The 16,395-nt window shown below is 44.5% G+C and overlaps 1 protein-coding gene across 1 annotated transcript; it reads right to left on the reverse strand.

The window, feature by feature from the left end:
• Window positions 1–13,819: 13,819 nt before the first annotated feature.
• LOC114887686 (serum amyloid A protein-like) lies at window positions 13,820–15,567 on the reverse strand. Its single transcript, XM_029209501.1, is given in 2 exon segments — window positions 13,820–14,099; window positions 14,720–15,567. Coding segments are annotated over 2 exon segments (408 nt in total). The 5' UTR covers window positions 14,965–15,567; the 3' UTR covers window positions 13,820–13,936.
• Window positions 15,568–16,395: the final 828 nt, after the last annotated feature.

Here is a 16,395-nt window from a genome sequence, read left to right on the forward strand (position 1 = left end):
CAACAACTTCAGTGCGATGGGTAAGCACTGAGGAGCATGCTGCTACCCCATGTCAAGTCATGCACGGAAAGGGCACCACTTGACTCGTCTCAGCTGTGCCAGACAATACACACACCAAGTAAAAAATCAACAAATTATTTGGAAGTTCCTAGAATGATTTAGGAAACAATGTGTGTATAACCAATTCACTTTGCTGTACACCTGAAACTAACACTACATTGTCAATCAACTATACTTCAATAAAAATTTTTAAAAAAGAAACAATGTGTGCTATGACCATATCTTTTGTTGAGCAGTTTTAGAATTTATGTAATTTTGTTCATTTGAAGGATCAGTGGCAGAATAATTAAACATATTCCTTTACCATCTAAAACTTTTAAAGTATCCCCCCTCTGGAAGCCCCCCGCAAGCAACCCAGGAAACAGGATATTACTAACACCGCAGAAGCCCCTGTGTCCCACTCTCTGCTGCATGCTTCCCCCGCCCTTTCTCCAAAGGTAAACCCCTTCCCAAACTTCGTGTTATCATTCCCTTGCTTTTTTAAAATTGTTTTTTTAATCACATATGCATATCCATAAACAATACATTTTTAAGGTTTTTCCAGGTTTTGAACTTTCTGTAAATAGATTTCTATTGTATGGATTTACTAGTCATTTGCTTATTTTGGTCAACAATATGTTCTTTAGACATAGGCATGTTGATGACTGTTGCAGTAGTTCTTCCATTTTCAATGCTGAAGACTATTGCCAAGCATGAATGTAACACAGCTTATTTCAACATTTGGGTTTTTTCTGTTTTGCTATTACAGTGTTGCTTCTGGCAATCTTGTGCAAATATCCCAGTACAAGAGTTCAAATGGTAGAGACCTAGAAGTGAAATAGAATATGATTATGTTGAACCTTAGCTGGTAATACCAAATTATCTTTCCAAAATGGTTATATATATATATTTACAATACATATTTCTATATTTTATATATTTATATTCCCACAAGTAATGGATACATGGCCCCTTTGCTCCACATCCTAGGCCATATTTGTTTTTTATGTCAAGTTGGTGAGTGATAAATAGTATCACATTGTAGTTTAAATTTGTGTTTTCCTGATCGTCAATGAGATGCCCCATTTTTACATATTGATGGGCCATTTGTACTTTCTCTTCTGTGAAATTTATATTTATTTCTTTTTCCTTTTTTATTGATTAGTAGGAGCTCTTTCTATACTTCATATAAAGCCTTTTTGATTATGTATGTTAGAAATATCTTCCCCCAGCTTGTGGCTTTTATTTTCATGTTTTCAGTCATTTTCATGGGAGTAATGTATTTGGTTTTATATTTAACCAACTTACGATTCAACAAAATTATAATGTACAGCTATACACTAATTCTTTTAAAATGCTTTCTTTCCCTTTATTTATCAGTGTTTAGAGTAATAAGTTTAATCCCAGCAACTGCAAAGTTGTCTAATAAATTTGCTTTTTTAAAACGTTTCTTTATGGTATCTTTTGATGAACACTAATGCTTACCTTTGTTGTAGCTTTTTTTCAATTAAGAACCATCTTTTAAAGTGGAAAATTATCTTATTCATTCTCTGACAACCAACTTCTATAACTTATTAATGTATTTGCTCAAGGTACAGAATATATATAACCTATGACGTAGCTATCTTTGCAAGCACTGTGGGAAGTAAACTTTAATTTTTCTCTAAAGAGAGTTTTCTTTAAAAGCCAGTACTTTTAATTTTTTATTTATTTTTAGGCCATGCTGTGCGTCATGCAGGATCCTGGTTCCCAAACCAGGGATCAGACCCGTGCGCCCTGCATTGGGAGCTGAGAATCTTAACCACTGGACTGCCAGGGAAGTTCCAAGCCAGTGCTTTTTAAAAGAGTTTGGTTTGCTTCCTATTTTCACCTGGGAAATCTTTTAAACTTTCAACTTAGTTTCAAAGGTATAGCTGGTAGTCTCTACCCTTTGGAACTGGATTACCTTCTGGTGTGCTGGAATCAGCTCATACTAGCTCGGGAGAGCTAACTGTTACATTTTCAGGGATTTTGCAAGCCAACTGTTAAGTCTTCGTCTTTTGAAATTAGCCGTGGTGGCAGTATTTACACCATGGAAATTGACAAACACTTAAGTCAGGGTTTTTTGTTGTTTTTTTTTTTTTTGCGGTACGCGGGCCTCTCACTGTTGTGGCCTCTCCCGTTGCGGAGCACAGGCTCCGGACGCGCAGGCTCAGTGGCCATGGCTCACGGGCCTAGCCGCTCCGCGGCATGTGGGATCTTCCCAGACCGGGGCACGAACCCGTGTCCCCTGCATCGGCAGGCAGACTCTCAACCACTGCGCCACTAGGGAAACCCAAGCCAGTGTTTTTGTTTTTTGTTTTTTGTTTTTTCTTCCAGAGAGCCATCTCTTAATTCCCAGCACACGCCTGGGACTACTTCTAATTCCAAGTTCCACAGGTCCTTTCCTTTGTTCTTCTAGGCACTGACAAACCAATCCTTGAGGCAAGGGCAGCTTCTGCAAATACACAGCTTCAGCACCAGAAAGGCTGGATTCCCCACTCCCTATCCTTCAGTTCACTCAGGGAGATTAAAAGAGATATTACATTCAAACAACTTAAGAAATATTAAATTCTTGTGTACACTCTTGATTATATGACTGCATTTTCTCCCCAAGAAAACAAACATGGGGGGCAAATGCATACATCAGAAAAAGAAACATTTTTTACACAGCTGCTCTGAGCTTCCTGCGACCAGGACCTACACTTGCCTATATGTTTATCTGGTAGAGGGCAGCAGCTCCCTAATACTGAGGCGAGGCAACCTGCTAGGAGGTGGGTGGTTTCTGCTCTGGGGGGCTGCTCACTCTTCCCATGCTCCAAGAGTGCGGGAAAACACCCTCCACTGGACTGCAAGTGTCATAAAGAAATGACCGACTTCCTAGAATCACACACAAGTCTAACACAACTCACTATCAAACCTAGAAACAGCCATTTAAGAGAACAGATCTACCGCGTTTCTCCTCTCAGTCAACCACTGGTGGCTCACACGTAAGACTGCACCTGCATTCTTCTGGCAGAAGCCACAAGACAGCAATCAACAACAACAATGACTGGACTTCCCTGGTGGTCCAGTGGTTAAGACTCCATTTTTCCAATGTGGGGGACGTGGGTTTGATCCCTGGTGGGGGAATTGGGATCCTACATGCCGCATGGCGCGGCAAAAAAAACCCAACAACAATAACTGCAACACAACCAAACCCAATAATTATCCTACCTTTAAACGACTATAGCATTTCTGAGCATAAAAGCTCTTCAGCAGCATTATTCTGAGCTGGTTAGAACCAGTTCACAGAGACAGAGATTCCCTATATAGACCCAAATGAGATTAATCTGAGTTCCCCTTTCCTTGTTCAAATTTGGGCTTAATACAGAGTCACTGTTCTCAGGTATTCATATAATCAACTTACTGGTGACACACCGTTTGTTAATTTAGATGAACTAACACCCTCAAGGTTATTTGTTTAAGTAAGCATCCTTTTGATGCAAAGAGACATAGACATCTTTAGGAAAACAAATAAGTATTAGATAAGTAGAAGTGGTTGTCAAAGATCTCTCCTCCCAGTATCCTCCACTAAAGCCTGATGGTTTTTCAAAACAGTCTGCTAAAATCTCAGGGGACAGTTAATTCTAAGTTACACAGATTGTTGTAGAAAACCGATAAAGAATGAAGTTGGACAGCCATTTTAAAGAAGCTAGAGTAACTTGGTTCTAAAACAAGAGTGGACAGTACAAGAAAACAATAGTCCCATTTCAATTCCAAAGGTGCAAAAAATTCAAAACACAGCATAGTGTTACCAAACCAAATATGAGTATTAAAGGTGCCTCATAATTGAGTGCGGTTTATTCTTGGAATGCCAACATTACAGAATCAATGTAATTCACCACAATGATAGCTTAAAGGAGAAAATAATATTATCTCAACTGATTTTTAAAAAGCATTTGATAAAGCTGAAGGCATATTTATGGTTTCTTTTTAAAAATCCTTTAGAAAACTACGTACCAAAGTGAAATTTCTTAATTTTATAAGGTTATTTGCCAAAAAGCTACAGCACATATTTTATTTAATGGAAAAACCTTTAATTCATTCCCGTTCAGGATCTGGAATGAGAAAAGGAATGCTACTATCACCACTGTTGTGTAACACAGCTCTGGAAGCCCTGGCCAATGCCACAGAAAATTTCAAAAGTAAGAGATACAAGGATTGGAAAGGCAGAGATGAAACTTTCATAATTGCAGTTAGTATAATCTTCAACCTCAAAAAGCACACCAAATCAACAAACTATAGAATTACTAAGGAAATTTAATAAGGTTGCCCAACACTTGTTCCAAAAGCCAGATCATTTCTCCATAGCAGAAATAACAAAATGGAAAATATGATTAATAATAATAAACTATTCATGGTAACAACATAACGATAAAATTCCTAAGGACTGGTTTCACCAGTAATACACAGCACCACAATGGAGATTTCAAACCTCTAATAAACACCTTAAAAGATGATTCAAACAAATGGAGAGAAGTTCCTGGCTCACTGATGGGATGACTTAATATTGTAGACATGTTGATTCTACCACAAATTAATCCACAAATTTAATGCAATTCTAATGAAAATTCCAGTTGAATTTTCCCAGAACTGAAGAAAATTACTCCAAAATTCATATCAAGAAGTAAAGGTTCATGCATACAAAAGTCAATCCTAAAAAAGGAGAATATTAAGAAGAGGCACTTACCATACGAGGTGTTAAGATGTACAGAAGAGCACAGTAAAAAACAGTAGTATTTGCTCAACAAAAGATATATTGACCAATGGGATAGAATAGAGAGTACAGAGCTAGGGTCACACGTATAGGACATTAGTGTATGATCAAGGAGACATCACAAATCATTGAAGACAGGATGGGTTACTTAATAGTTTTGGAAAGAGAAAAATAAAACTGGATCCTTACCTAATCCGTATACAAATGTTCACTCCAGAAGTATTAAATACATAAACATGAAGGTAAAACTATAAAGTTAATAGAAAAAAATATCAAATAATATATTTGTGATGTAGAGGTGAGGAAAAAATTCTTAAACAAAACTTCAAAAGCGAGCTTCCCTGGTGGCGCAGTGGTTGAGAGTCCGCCTGCCGATGCAGGGGACACGGGTTCGTGCCCCAGTCTGGGAAGATCCCACATGCCGCGGAGCGGCTGGGCCCGTGAGCCATGGCCGCTGAGCCTGCGCGTCTGGAGCCTTTGCTCTGCAACGGGAGAGGCCACAACAGTGAGAGGCCCGCGTACCACAAAAAAAAAAAAAAAACGAAAGAAAAAAAGAAAAAAAAAAAGAAAACTTCAAAAGCACAAGACATAAAATGGTATTTCATTACATGAAAATTAAGAATTTATTTTCAGATAGAGAATGGGAAAAGACAACGTCTAAATTACGGCAAGGGATTAATATTTCAAGTATACAAGGAACTTCTGTGAATCATTAAGAAAAAGACGGCAACCCCAATAGAAAAATGGGTGAAAGGTACACAAAAAATAGTTTACAGACAACACACCACAAGTAATAAGCTCACAGAGGGATGCACAAATCATTAGTAACCAGAAAAATGCAAATGAAACAAGCAGACGTTACATGCATTAGACCAGAAAAAAGATGACATCCGCAATGTGCCATGTATATCAAAAGAGTGATATTGCTGGCGTGCACATCCTTGTTTTCACTGTGAAGTGTCACTCTGCTGTCCAGGAGGGCAGCCCTGCCCACATGCCCTCCAACAGTTTTGAGGGTTTCTATAGCTCAGTGCCGTTGCCTTGGCATGACCCAGCTATCCACTTTTCCAGTCTAAAAGCTTCCATCAAAAAAGAATTTTGCTTCAAATACACAGATTAGTGTCTAAATAATAAATAAAGTATTACAGGGTTGCTCTCACAGGACACAGTGACAATCTCTGATGTCTCTTTTGTTGTTGTTGTTGTTTTAAAAAACTCCTCTGTTAGAAATAACTTTTCTGGATACAGTTTTTGTGATCCTATCTGCTATTCTTTCAGCTCCAGGAGAGAGGGAACATTTTCTATTTCTTAACTTGAGGAGACTTCTTTTGCCAGAGACGAGTAGGGCCTATAGTTTTCAAGGTCAAGCGCTGGAAACACATTGTTTAACACTGAAAGAAATGCCGTCCTGAGAGAAAAAGAAATCATATGGAAAAGAAAAGGTCAGAATAGGATTATTAACAAATGGAATATGGCACCTAAAGATTGGGGACATCTGGGCTACACTGGTGGCGCAGTGCTTGAGAGTCCGCCTGCCGATGCAGGGGACGCGGGTTCGTGTCCCGGTCCGGGAGGATCCCACATGCCGCGGAGCGGCTGGGCCCGTGAGCCATGGCCGCTGAGCCTGCGCGTTCGGAGCCTGTGCTCGGCAACGGGAGAGGCCGCAGCAGTAAAAAGATTAGGGACATCTTTTTTCGTCTTATCTTCCATTATGAATTTTTTATGTGACTCTGACAGGTTTATCGATTCTTATTTTATAATCGTTATTAATTTGGGTGCGTTATTTATGTGTACGTATGTGTTTGCACATTTAGTGTTGTTGTGGGGAGGTGTGTGTGTAAAGAGAGAGAGGCATATACAAGTCAACTATATTATAAATGGACATTTGCTGTTTTTCCTTATCTCATCCTTGGAATCCCGATCAGGACAGGAACTGGGTTGTTGGTTTTCTTCGTCATCGTACTCAGTACCTAGGAAAATGCCTAGACACAGGCAGACTTAATGAATCTTATTGGACAAACATGTTCACTGAAGGAAATCAAAAAATTTAAAATAAGCATAAAAATGAAAATAAAAGCAATACGAATTTCATCAGCCTAGACGGGGCGGGCGCGGTGGTGGGGGTGGGGGACCGGTGTGCAGGAAGAACCTCTGTAGAAACGTCATGTTTCCAATCTATTGTCTCAGTGCATGTAGACATATGAACCCATAAACAAAAACAGGGTGATATAATACTATCGTTTTATGTTCTGCTTTTTCACTCCACAGCTTATCATAATCATTTTTGCATGTTACTACCCTTACCTACCACAGTCAGTGGCAAAGCCGAAATTCAAATCCAGCCTGTGAAGACTGGGCGTTTGGATTCTTAGCCATAGGTTATAGAGTTGACACCTGAACTTGGCAGCCGTTATTAGCACATAAACAAATAACTGGACAATATATTTTAATTCAATTTCATTAAATACTGATTAGCTTAATAATACCTCTCCAGTGTTATGTTACCCGCATGAGAGCACTGATCTTGTCTATCTCAGATTCCCAGCGCCCAGAAGCGTTCCTGCCACATACTGGGGGGATCATTAAACGGGTGTTGAATAGTGAATAAAAGGACGAATGAGTTCTGTAGGCATCTTTACTGGAAGGATAAATTGAGGTTTTTAGAGACTCTTTGTTAGACTATTTTGGACAGTCCCAAGTCCACCCTGCAGAGAATAAAGGATGATCTCAGTGCACTGGCTCCCTCCCAGGTCAGGTCGTTCGGGAACTAGGCACGCTGGCCAGCCTGAGTTATTGCCCATTTGTCCAACTCTTTCAGGAAACGTATCAGTGGGTCATTGACGGGCGATTTTGCAACTATGGTTTAAACAGAGTGGTTTGACAGGACTCCACAGGTAATAAATGTGTGTGTAAACCAAGCACACTATCCTCAGAGAGGACCTGGGTCTTCTTTCCCATAATTACAGATTTCAAAAAGCAAACCTGGGAAACCAGAGAATGGTGAAAGGGCTCCCTATGCACCCGAGAGTGAAAAACAGGCTGTTGAGTGATGCTTCTTTTCTATCACCCACAGCTGAGGACACAGCGGCTCCAAGTACGCCACATCCTAGAGAGGGCATCCAGGAAGCAGGGCCAGACCTCAGTAAACTCCCAAGGCTGACAAAGAGGCAGCAGTGCCGGCCTCTGCAATCAACACCTCTCCAGCCCATTCCACCTCTGGTCCACTTAGGAAACGCCACAGGAAAGGGAGGGAGAGACGGCAGTGTCGTCAGTCTTGTGGGGAGTGCAGTATCTGTGGAGATAGGTGATTTCCTCAAATTGGTTCAGGGTGCCAAGAAGAATAGAAGAATGCCTGTTCAGTTCTCAGCTGGGTGCATGCTCACTGCAAACACTCCCAGCTCATTCTGGTGCCCCTATCAAAGCAGAAAGGAGTGCGGTGAGGGAGTTCTTGAGAGAGTTGACATGTGTAGGAGCCGGTGACTGTTCTGGGGATTTCTAAAAGATTGGAGCACCCATGCCAGCAGAGTTTAAAGAGGCAGTGGTGGAGTGTGACTAGGAAGGAGATGGGGTGAGCTCTTTCCCATCTGCCACCTCTGCAGGAAGAGAAGAGTCCCTCAGTCGTTGTGGGGTTAGAATAAAGGCAGTGCTCCGCCAGGTGAGGTGATACCTCAGCTAAGGAGGGAGCTTGGAACATGGACCATCATCAGGACCAGTTGTGGATAACCTGCTCCTCCCTGGGGAGGTCCTCCGTGGCTGAGGGGCTGGTATGAAGCTGAGCCTCACCTCAGGAGCACCCCCATCACACCTGGTGATTAATAATAGCTCAAAGCTTATTATTATTTCTTCTCAGAAAATATAGTGAGAGAGAGAGAACTTGCATAGGTTTACATTTAAATCTCATATTTCATCGTTTCTAGGACACACATTTCTTGATTATACATTTCTGAAATTAGGATGTGTCTTACATTCACTAATGACCAGGCAGCACTCATGAAACTGTTGTCATTGCTTTAGGATTAATTTTGTGTATGCTTTCCTTTTTGTTTATACACAAGAGTGATGTAAGATTAAAATCTATGTCTGAGTTTAAAAGAACTCTCTCAGTAAGTGTAAAATAAAAATTCAGAGTGATAAGAAAACATTATGTCTGAATCTAAATGGTAGCATCTTTTTTCTTGGTGGTGTATAAATAGTAACACATCTTTCAGTCTAGGGTCTTAGGCTCAGAGAAATACACTGTGTCCTTGTCCCCTCCTCTAGCCTCGCAGAGTGTTCCTGCTAACTTGCCCCTCTGATAATCAGCACAGCACTTTGGAAATTCAAAATATTCATTTACTTCTCCCAAGGCTTTCACCACGACGACTCACAGTTTATTTGCACGTGGCGTTCCTCATTTTCATTTCTGTGAGGGAGTGTGCACAGTATCGTTGGAGAAAACTGAATATTCTCTATGATGAAGTAAAATTATATCATTTTGGCTGGTGTGAGTATGATATTTGTACAGATTTAGTAGTCACCTCAAAGTGACTCATTTCCACATTCTGCAGGTCCAAACCACATCCATACTTTCTACAACTCCCAGACCCTCCCCCCAGTTCTGTCCACTTCCGAACAATACTCTTCTCAGACTTTATTCATTCATTTCAACAAATATTTATAAAGCAGCTACTATTTGTGAGGCCCTATGACAGGCACTGTGGATACGATGACAACACACAGTAAAAGAGACAGGCCTTTGCCCTTGGGTCCCCTACCTACTGGCTCTAAAGACAGACAAGAAATCGGGCAAACGCACTGGAGTGTGACGAGTCCCGGGGACACTCACCTACAGCAAGAGCAGGTACAACCAGATTCCCGCAGGTCCCTGTCGTCCATCTCAAATGTGCTGCATTCCCTGACCGCACTCTCTTCACCCTCGTTCCTTTCTCAGAGCCAGAGAAGTTTCTGCTCCCCTTGGGCTTAACCATCCTTTGTGGGCTTGATCCCTCTGCCTCTTGCTTCCCCTTGACTCTGCTCTTATTCCTTCTTCTTTACCTTTCTTGTCTCCCTCTTCCTTAGATCCTTCCTCTTCCTTATAACTAGTCTGACCTTCTTTGAAAGAAAACTTTTCTTGTATTAGTAAAATAAAAGATTAGGTCAATTATTCATTTTCAATAAGCATTTGTTGAGATGCCATTATATGCCAGGTACTGGATATTAGGGGTGAACAAGAGAGAAATGGTCACTTCTCTCACTGATTTTATAATACAAGGGAGGAAGATGGACCAAAAGAAAATCCAAACAAAAATTAGAAGAATAAACCAAAAATTGAGTAAAAGAATCCCACATGTTAAAAATTGGTAAACTGTAAAGAATAACCAGAGTGGGTCAGCCAGGATGACCAGGAAGGCCTCTCTCAGGAAAGAGTGAATTTGGGAGAGCCCCACAGGTGGGACATTCCCATCCTTGTGAAAAGCGAGCAGAGGAGTATGTGGGCAGAGAAAATGTCACCTGCAAACGTCCTGTGCCAAAGAAAATCTTGGTTTGTTGGTGATACTGGAGAGTGGGGAGCTTAGGAAGGGGTGGCATGAGATGCTGCTGGAGGGTGGCCAGGGACAGATCACACTGGGCTTTGTAAGCCATGATAAGCACCTGGATTATATTTTAAGGGACATGGGAATCCACTGAAGGATTTTAAGGAGGGGAGAGACATGATCTGAGTATAGTTTGTATGCTAGACTGAGAGGTAGGGTAACTACATGCTCTCTTTTGCCCAGGACAGTTCCAGCTTATTCCTGTCATCCAGGTATAATTATCAATAATGCCCCTTTCACAATGGAAAGTGACTTGGCTTAGATGATAAACTATACAGACACACTTAAGCAGAGGCGGAAGCCATGAAGATGGGGAGACTACTGAGACAGCTGTTGCAGGAACCCAGGTGAGAACAGGTGTGGCCAGGAACGTGGAGGTGCACGTGAGACCAAGCTGATGGGCTAGAGATGAACTTTGGAAGTAGAATCACAGGGCTTGCTAGTGGATTGGATGTGGAGGTAAAGGCAAGGGAAGCATCAAGCACATTTCCCAATATCTGGGGTGAGCCACAGAGGGAAGAGTCGTGTCATTTGCTGAATTGGAGTGGCCTGGGAGTGAAGAGTTCTGGACGGAGATGAGCGTTTCCTTTGGACAAGCAGAGTGTGAGATCTCTGGAAGCCATCCAATCAGAGGTTTCAGGAGGCCAATCAGATGAACAAGCATGGAGCTTGGAAACCAGGTTCTGAGGGGGAGATATAAGTTTCAGAGCCGTCAGCATGTAGATACTATTTGCTGCGCTTGTTGGGGAGGATACAGAGAAATAAAAAGTGCGAGCCCAGAACCAAGTCTGAGGGACACTTAGAGTTTGGGGAGATGAAAAGACCCAGCTAAGGAGATAAAGGAAAACTGAAGGGAAGCAAAAGGAGAGTGTGGTACTATGAAGCCAAGAGAGAACCTTCCAGGAAGGAGGGAGAGGACAACTGTGCTGAGCATGGCTCAGAGGCCTCCGGATAGGAGGAGAGAAACATGTCAATTGTTTTGGCAACATGGAGGTCAGTGGTGACCAGAGCTGTTTTGCTGAGTGGTGGGGACAGAGGACAGGCTGGTGTGGGTTCAAGTGTGAGTCAGAAGCGAGGAATCAGAAAGCGCAGATGGGCAGGTTTTCAACAAGTCTGACTATAAAGAGGAAGAGGAAAACGTGCAAGAGTGAAGAGTGATGTGGATTGAACTCAGGGTTTTCAATGTGGTGCTTTATTGGGAAAGCTGTTACTGACTGTCTGGACTCTGCAAGGTTTTGCCCATGTGAGGAACAAGCACATTTTCCTCCCTGGCGTGAGTGTCACTGGGTGTCCTGTGCAAGAGAAGAGCACCACAGGAGCTGGGCGGAAGGAAAGCACAAACCAGGAAGTGTTTGTGTCCTACAACGTCCCTCCTGCGCCCTGAAAGGACAGAGATTAACACCGTGCCCAGCTGGCACAGGAGAAATGTTTACCAGTTCCAGTATCACAAGCGGGGCAAAGAAGGGTGGACGTGGAGTTCAGAGTAAATAAACTGATAACCGGCACACACTTCTACTCTGAAAGTGGGATTCAGGAGCACTCCTAAGGGGAGACGATTCATGATGAAATGATCTCTGTAGGGGAAAGACAAGTTTAATTTCCTTGTCAAGGAGGAAGAATAACTGTGTCTTTAAGGTAGTTAGTCACAGGAGAACTTTCTCATACAGTTCCCATCAGAACGCACTGTCAGACGTGTACGTAGAGGCTGTGTCTCAGAAAAGTGAGTCTGACAAAATAAAGCAGGAGCAGGGTAACTGGGATTAGGGAGAGTGTGGTGGCAGATTGGCTGGCAAGAACAGGCTCAAAGCACTGCTGAGTTTAGGGCTCTAGTGGTAAAGTCTCAACAGACCCCAGGTTATAAGGAGACTCCTGTTATGAGAATGTTCACTATTAGATTTCTATCCCAGGTATTGAAGGTATAGAGTTTTGCAAAATGAGGGGAAAGAAAGGAAAAGTAGGAGAAAGGATGACTTGAAAGTTTGGATAAAGCAAGCTCTCCAAATTATTGTAAATAGGAAAAATTTAATAATCAGCCCTTTTATTACTTGAAATAAAAGTTCGATACAGAAGTCTATTCACCATTCTTTGTTTGTTTTTTTTTTTTTGGCTGCATTGGGTCTTCGTTGCTGCACGCGGGCTTTCTCTAGTTGCGGCGAGCGGGGGCTACTCTTCGTTGCGGTGCGTGGACTTCTCATTGCAGTGGCTTCTCTTGCTGCGGAGCACAGGCTCTAGCCGCGTGGGCTTCTGTAGTTGTGGCGTGTGGGGTCAGTGGTTGTGGCTCGCGGGCTCTAGAGCACAGGCTCGGTAGTTGTGGTGCAAAGGCTTAGTTGCTTTGCGGCATGTGGGATCTTCCCGGACTACGGCTCGAACCCGTGTCCCCTGCATTGGCAGGTGGATTCTTAACCACTGTGCCACCACAGAAGCCCCTGTTCCCCACTCTTTAAAGTGTTAGATCATTTTACTTCTTGGAATCTGTAATCTGAAAAAACCAAACACCAAAACCAAATTTTTATCCAAGGAAGAAGGTTATTGGTTTATCTAGGAATTTGTGATTTATAGAGTCACACGTAATTCCTGTGCTCTAACAGGCCCAAACCCCTTTTATTAGACACTGTTTTCCTCAATAAGAAGTAACATGCTGGGACTTCTGTGGCAGTCCAGTGGTTAAGACTTGGAGCTCTCACTGCCGTGGGCCTGGGTTCAATCCCTGGGGGGAGAACTAAGATCCCACAAGCCATGCGGCATGACTGGAAAAAGAGTAACATGCTGCTGGCTTTCCTCTGTTGGGAAGGGTCCAGGGAGGGAAAAGGACTTCTTCTCAAGGACCTGATACATATCCAATGCAATACAAAACCTCCTGATACTTAATCTTGATGTTATCCCTATGCCTCCGTTTGTGGACATGTTTATTCCTGGACACTTGCATAAGGCAAGGAATATAGAGTGAAGGGAAACAGCACTTCTGGCACTTCTGGATGGCACAGACAGAAATTGGTTCATAGATGGATTTGTAGGTGTTGCTGAGAAATGAAGAGAAGATCAAGGTGCAGCTGCTGGAGCAGGATTCCACGATCCAGTCGTCCCGAGGCTGTGTCCCCTGCCCGCACACAGACACCACTGAGGACGAACTGAGGGCACTAGACCCCAGGGCAGAGAAGCTGACAGGACACAACTGCCAGGGAGTGAAGAGGCCTGAATACAGAAGGGCCTAGAAAGAGCACCACTGTAACCAGAGGGGCCTGGAGGGGAGCGGGTCTGATTAGGGGAAGGGGTGGAGCAGGGTGTCTGCCCTGTATGATGCTGAGACTGTGGCCCCGACACCCAAGACACAGGCACAGACTCGGCCTTCACGTGGGTGCCCAGCCAGCACCCCTTGGGAACAAACAGGCTGTCCTTATATCAAAGAATAACACACGGTTTTCAACATTCAATGTCTTAAGCATTTATTAGATCTGCTGGCTTCTGTGGACCGAGAACTCACTAGCTCAGCGTCCCTGCCCTTGGGGGCTCACAGCCCCGTCGTCTCCTGAGCAGAGTGAGAGGCAGCTCAGTACTTGTCGGGCAGGCCTGCAGGTCGGAAGTAATTGGGGTCTTTGCCGCTCCGGCCCCATTTATTGGCAAACTGGTCGGCCTTCGAGTCCTCCAGTCCGTGGCCACTGTCTCCATGCTGAAAAAGGTCTGTGACTCTCTGAAGATTCTCTCTGGCATCGCTGGAATGGAGGAGGGCAGGTAGGGGATTGCTCCAGGGCTGACGAGCAACAACCCACCCTCCCCATCTCTCCTCTTTCCAAGGAATCAAGGACTCTGACAGGAGCTAGGAAAGAGGGGATGAAGCCTGAGGCTGCCGGGGCTCAGCCCACCTCAGCCCTGCAGGTCCCCTTATGCTGGGTGAACAGCACCCATGGGGGAGGCTTGGGAATCGTCTGTCCCACCAGCCTTGCTCTGCTCTTCAGCCACTCAGACCCCACACAGGACACAGAGGGTGAGGGTGGATAAGAGGAGGAGAGGCCAGGGCTTCCCTGGTGGTGCAGTGGTTGAGACTCCGCCTGCCGATGCAGGGGACACGGGCTCGTGCCCCGGTCTAGGAAGATCCCACATGCCGCGGAGCGGCTGGACCCGTGAGCCATGGCCGCTGAGCCTGCGCGTCCGGAGCCTGTGCTCCGCAACGGGAGAGGCCACAACAGTGAGAGGCACGCGTTCCGGAAAAAAAAAAAAAATTACACAAAGAGGAGGAGAGGCCACAGCCCCACAGGAAGTTCTCCAGGGCTTGGCCCCTCCTGGCTGTCCGAGGCTCTCACACCCATCCCTGCATCCTCAGGGCCCCTGGTACCTGATCACTTCAGCAGCCCAGACGCCCCCAGGTCCCCTTTGGGCAGCGTCATAGTTGCCCCGGGCGTGAAAGTACTTGTCTGAATCTATGTATCTGGCTTCTCTCATGTCAGAGTAGGCTCTCCACATGTCTTTAGCCCCTGGGAGGAAAGCACATAGAGAAAGGATTATCAGGTGGACAGAAAACTGTGACACACCTTAGGGAAGAATCAAGGAATGAAAAATCTTCCACGGACTCAGTTTCATCCTGTAGCTATAGCACCATGAGTGCCATAGATTGAGAAGAGCATTCTTTGTGCCTAGTTTCCTGCTCCTGGTAACTGGAATGAGAGTCGTTATGGGGGGAGGGGCACAGCTGTGTTGGACCTGGTTGTCGAGCCCCTATGATGCTCTCTCTGGACTGCATCTCACTTAGGGCTCTATGTGATATGTTTAAAGGAGAGAAGGGAGCTATCTTTATAGGGCAGGATTCCTCGGCTTCATACTATTGAAATTTGAAGCCAGATAATTCTTTGTTGTTCAGGGCTGTCCTGGGTATTGTAACACATTTAACAGCATCCCTCAGTTCTACCCACTAACGGGCAACCTATTCCCCAAGTGTGACAACCAAAAGTGTTTCCAAACATTGCCAGATATCTCCAGGACACAAAATTGCCCTTGGCCCCGAACCACTGTTATAAAAGGAAGCTGCATAGGATAAGATCCAGGGGGTTTGGGTGAGTGAGGAGGTGACATGGAGGACAGATTCTGAGAAAGGGGCAGACATGCAGCACCTCTGCCCTGACGCCTAAGAAATATATTCCTGCTGCACGAATGCGCTAAATGTGACTTGATTCCCCTGCCGGTTAGGCACGTGAACGGCATCCTGGGAACTTCCTAGTGGACGGTATTGATGATGTGGGCTGCCTGAGGAAGCAAGCCCTCGTGCAGTGGGTCTTTGCCTCAGCCTGGTTACACCTTCCAATCAGCTGGGGAGGTACTGAAAGTCCCATGAGACCTACCTCACAGCCCAGGCCAATTACCTCACTCTCTCTGGGGTGGGTCTCAGGCTCAATAGTTTTCATTGCTCCCCAGGTGAATCCAACGTGCAGCTGAGATTGATAAGCCCCCAGCTTGAGGGAGTGGCACTGGGACAAGTCTGCCCAGCAAGAGCTGTGGCCTCGTGCACAGCTGGGTTCAAACTTCTGTCCTGCCACCTGCTGACTGGCACTTAGTCCCTGGGCAACGGACTCGGCTGCTCCCAGCCTCGGCTTTCTCGCCTTCAGATGGGGGGAGATGCCTCCCTCATGGAGGTCTTCTGCAGGTAAGTAGGTGACCAACTGCCCCAGCCCAACCAGAACTGCACCTGTTTTCCTGGAACTGCCCCAGTTAGCGTTGAAAGTGTCCTGGAAAAGTCCTCAGACCTGGGCAAAGCGGGAGAGTTGGTCACCCTGAAGTGCATATAAGGGCCGAGTTCCCACTGGAAGCTTGAGATATGTTATTAGGTTCCCCAACCCGGTCGCACACAGTTTTTTTTTGTCAGTTAAAAGGCTATAAAAGGGTAGGAAACAGACTGAACCAGGGACAGTGTCACTGAGTATAGGAAGCAGGAGAAAGAGCTAAGCTGAAGGTCCCTGAATTATCCAATTAAGAAATGGAAGGTAAGAAGGAAGAGAAGAAGAAGAGATGAAGGAAGGA

The sequence above is a fragment of the Monodon monoceros genome, unplaced genomic scaffold (assembly GCF_005190385.1).
Source record: "Monodon monoceros isolate NGI ecotype Baffin Bay Population unplaced genomic scaffold, NGI_Narwhal_1 Super_Scaffold_7, whole genome shotgun sequence".
NCBI classification, from domain to species: domain Eukaryota; kingdom Metazoa; phylum Chordata; class Mammalia; order Artiodactyla; family Monodontidae; genus Monodon; species Monodon monoceros.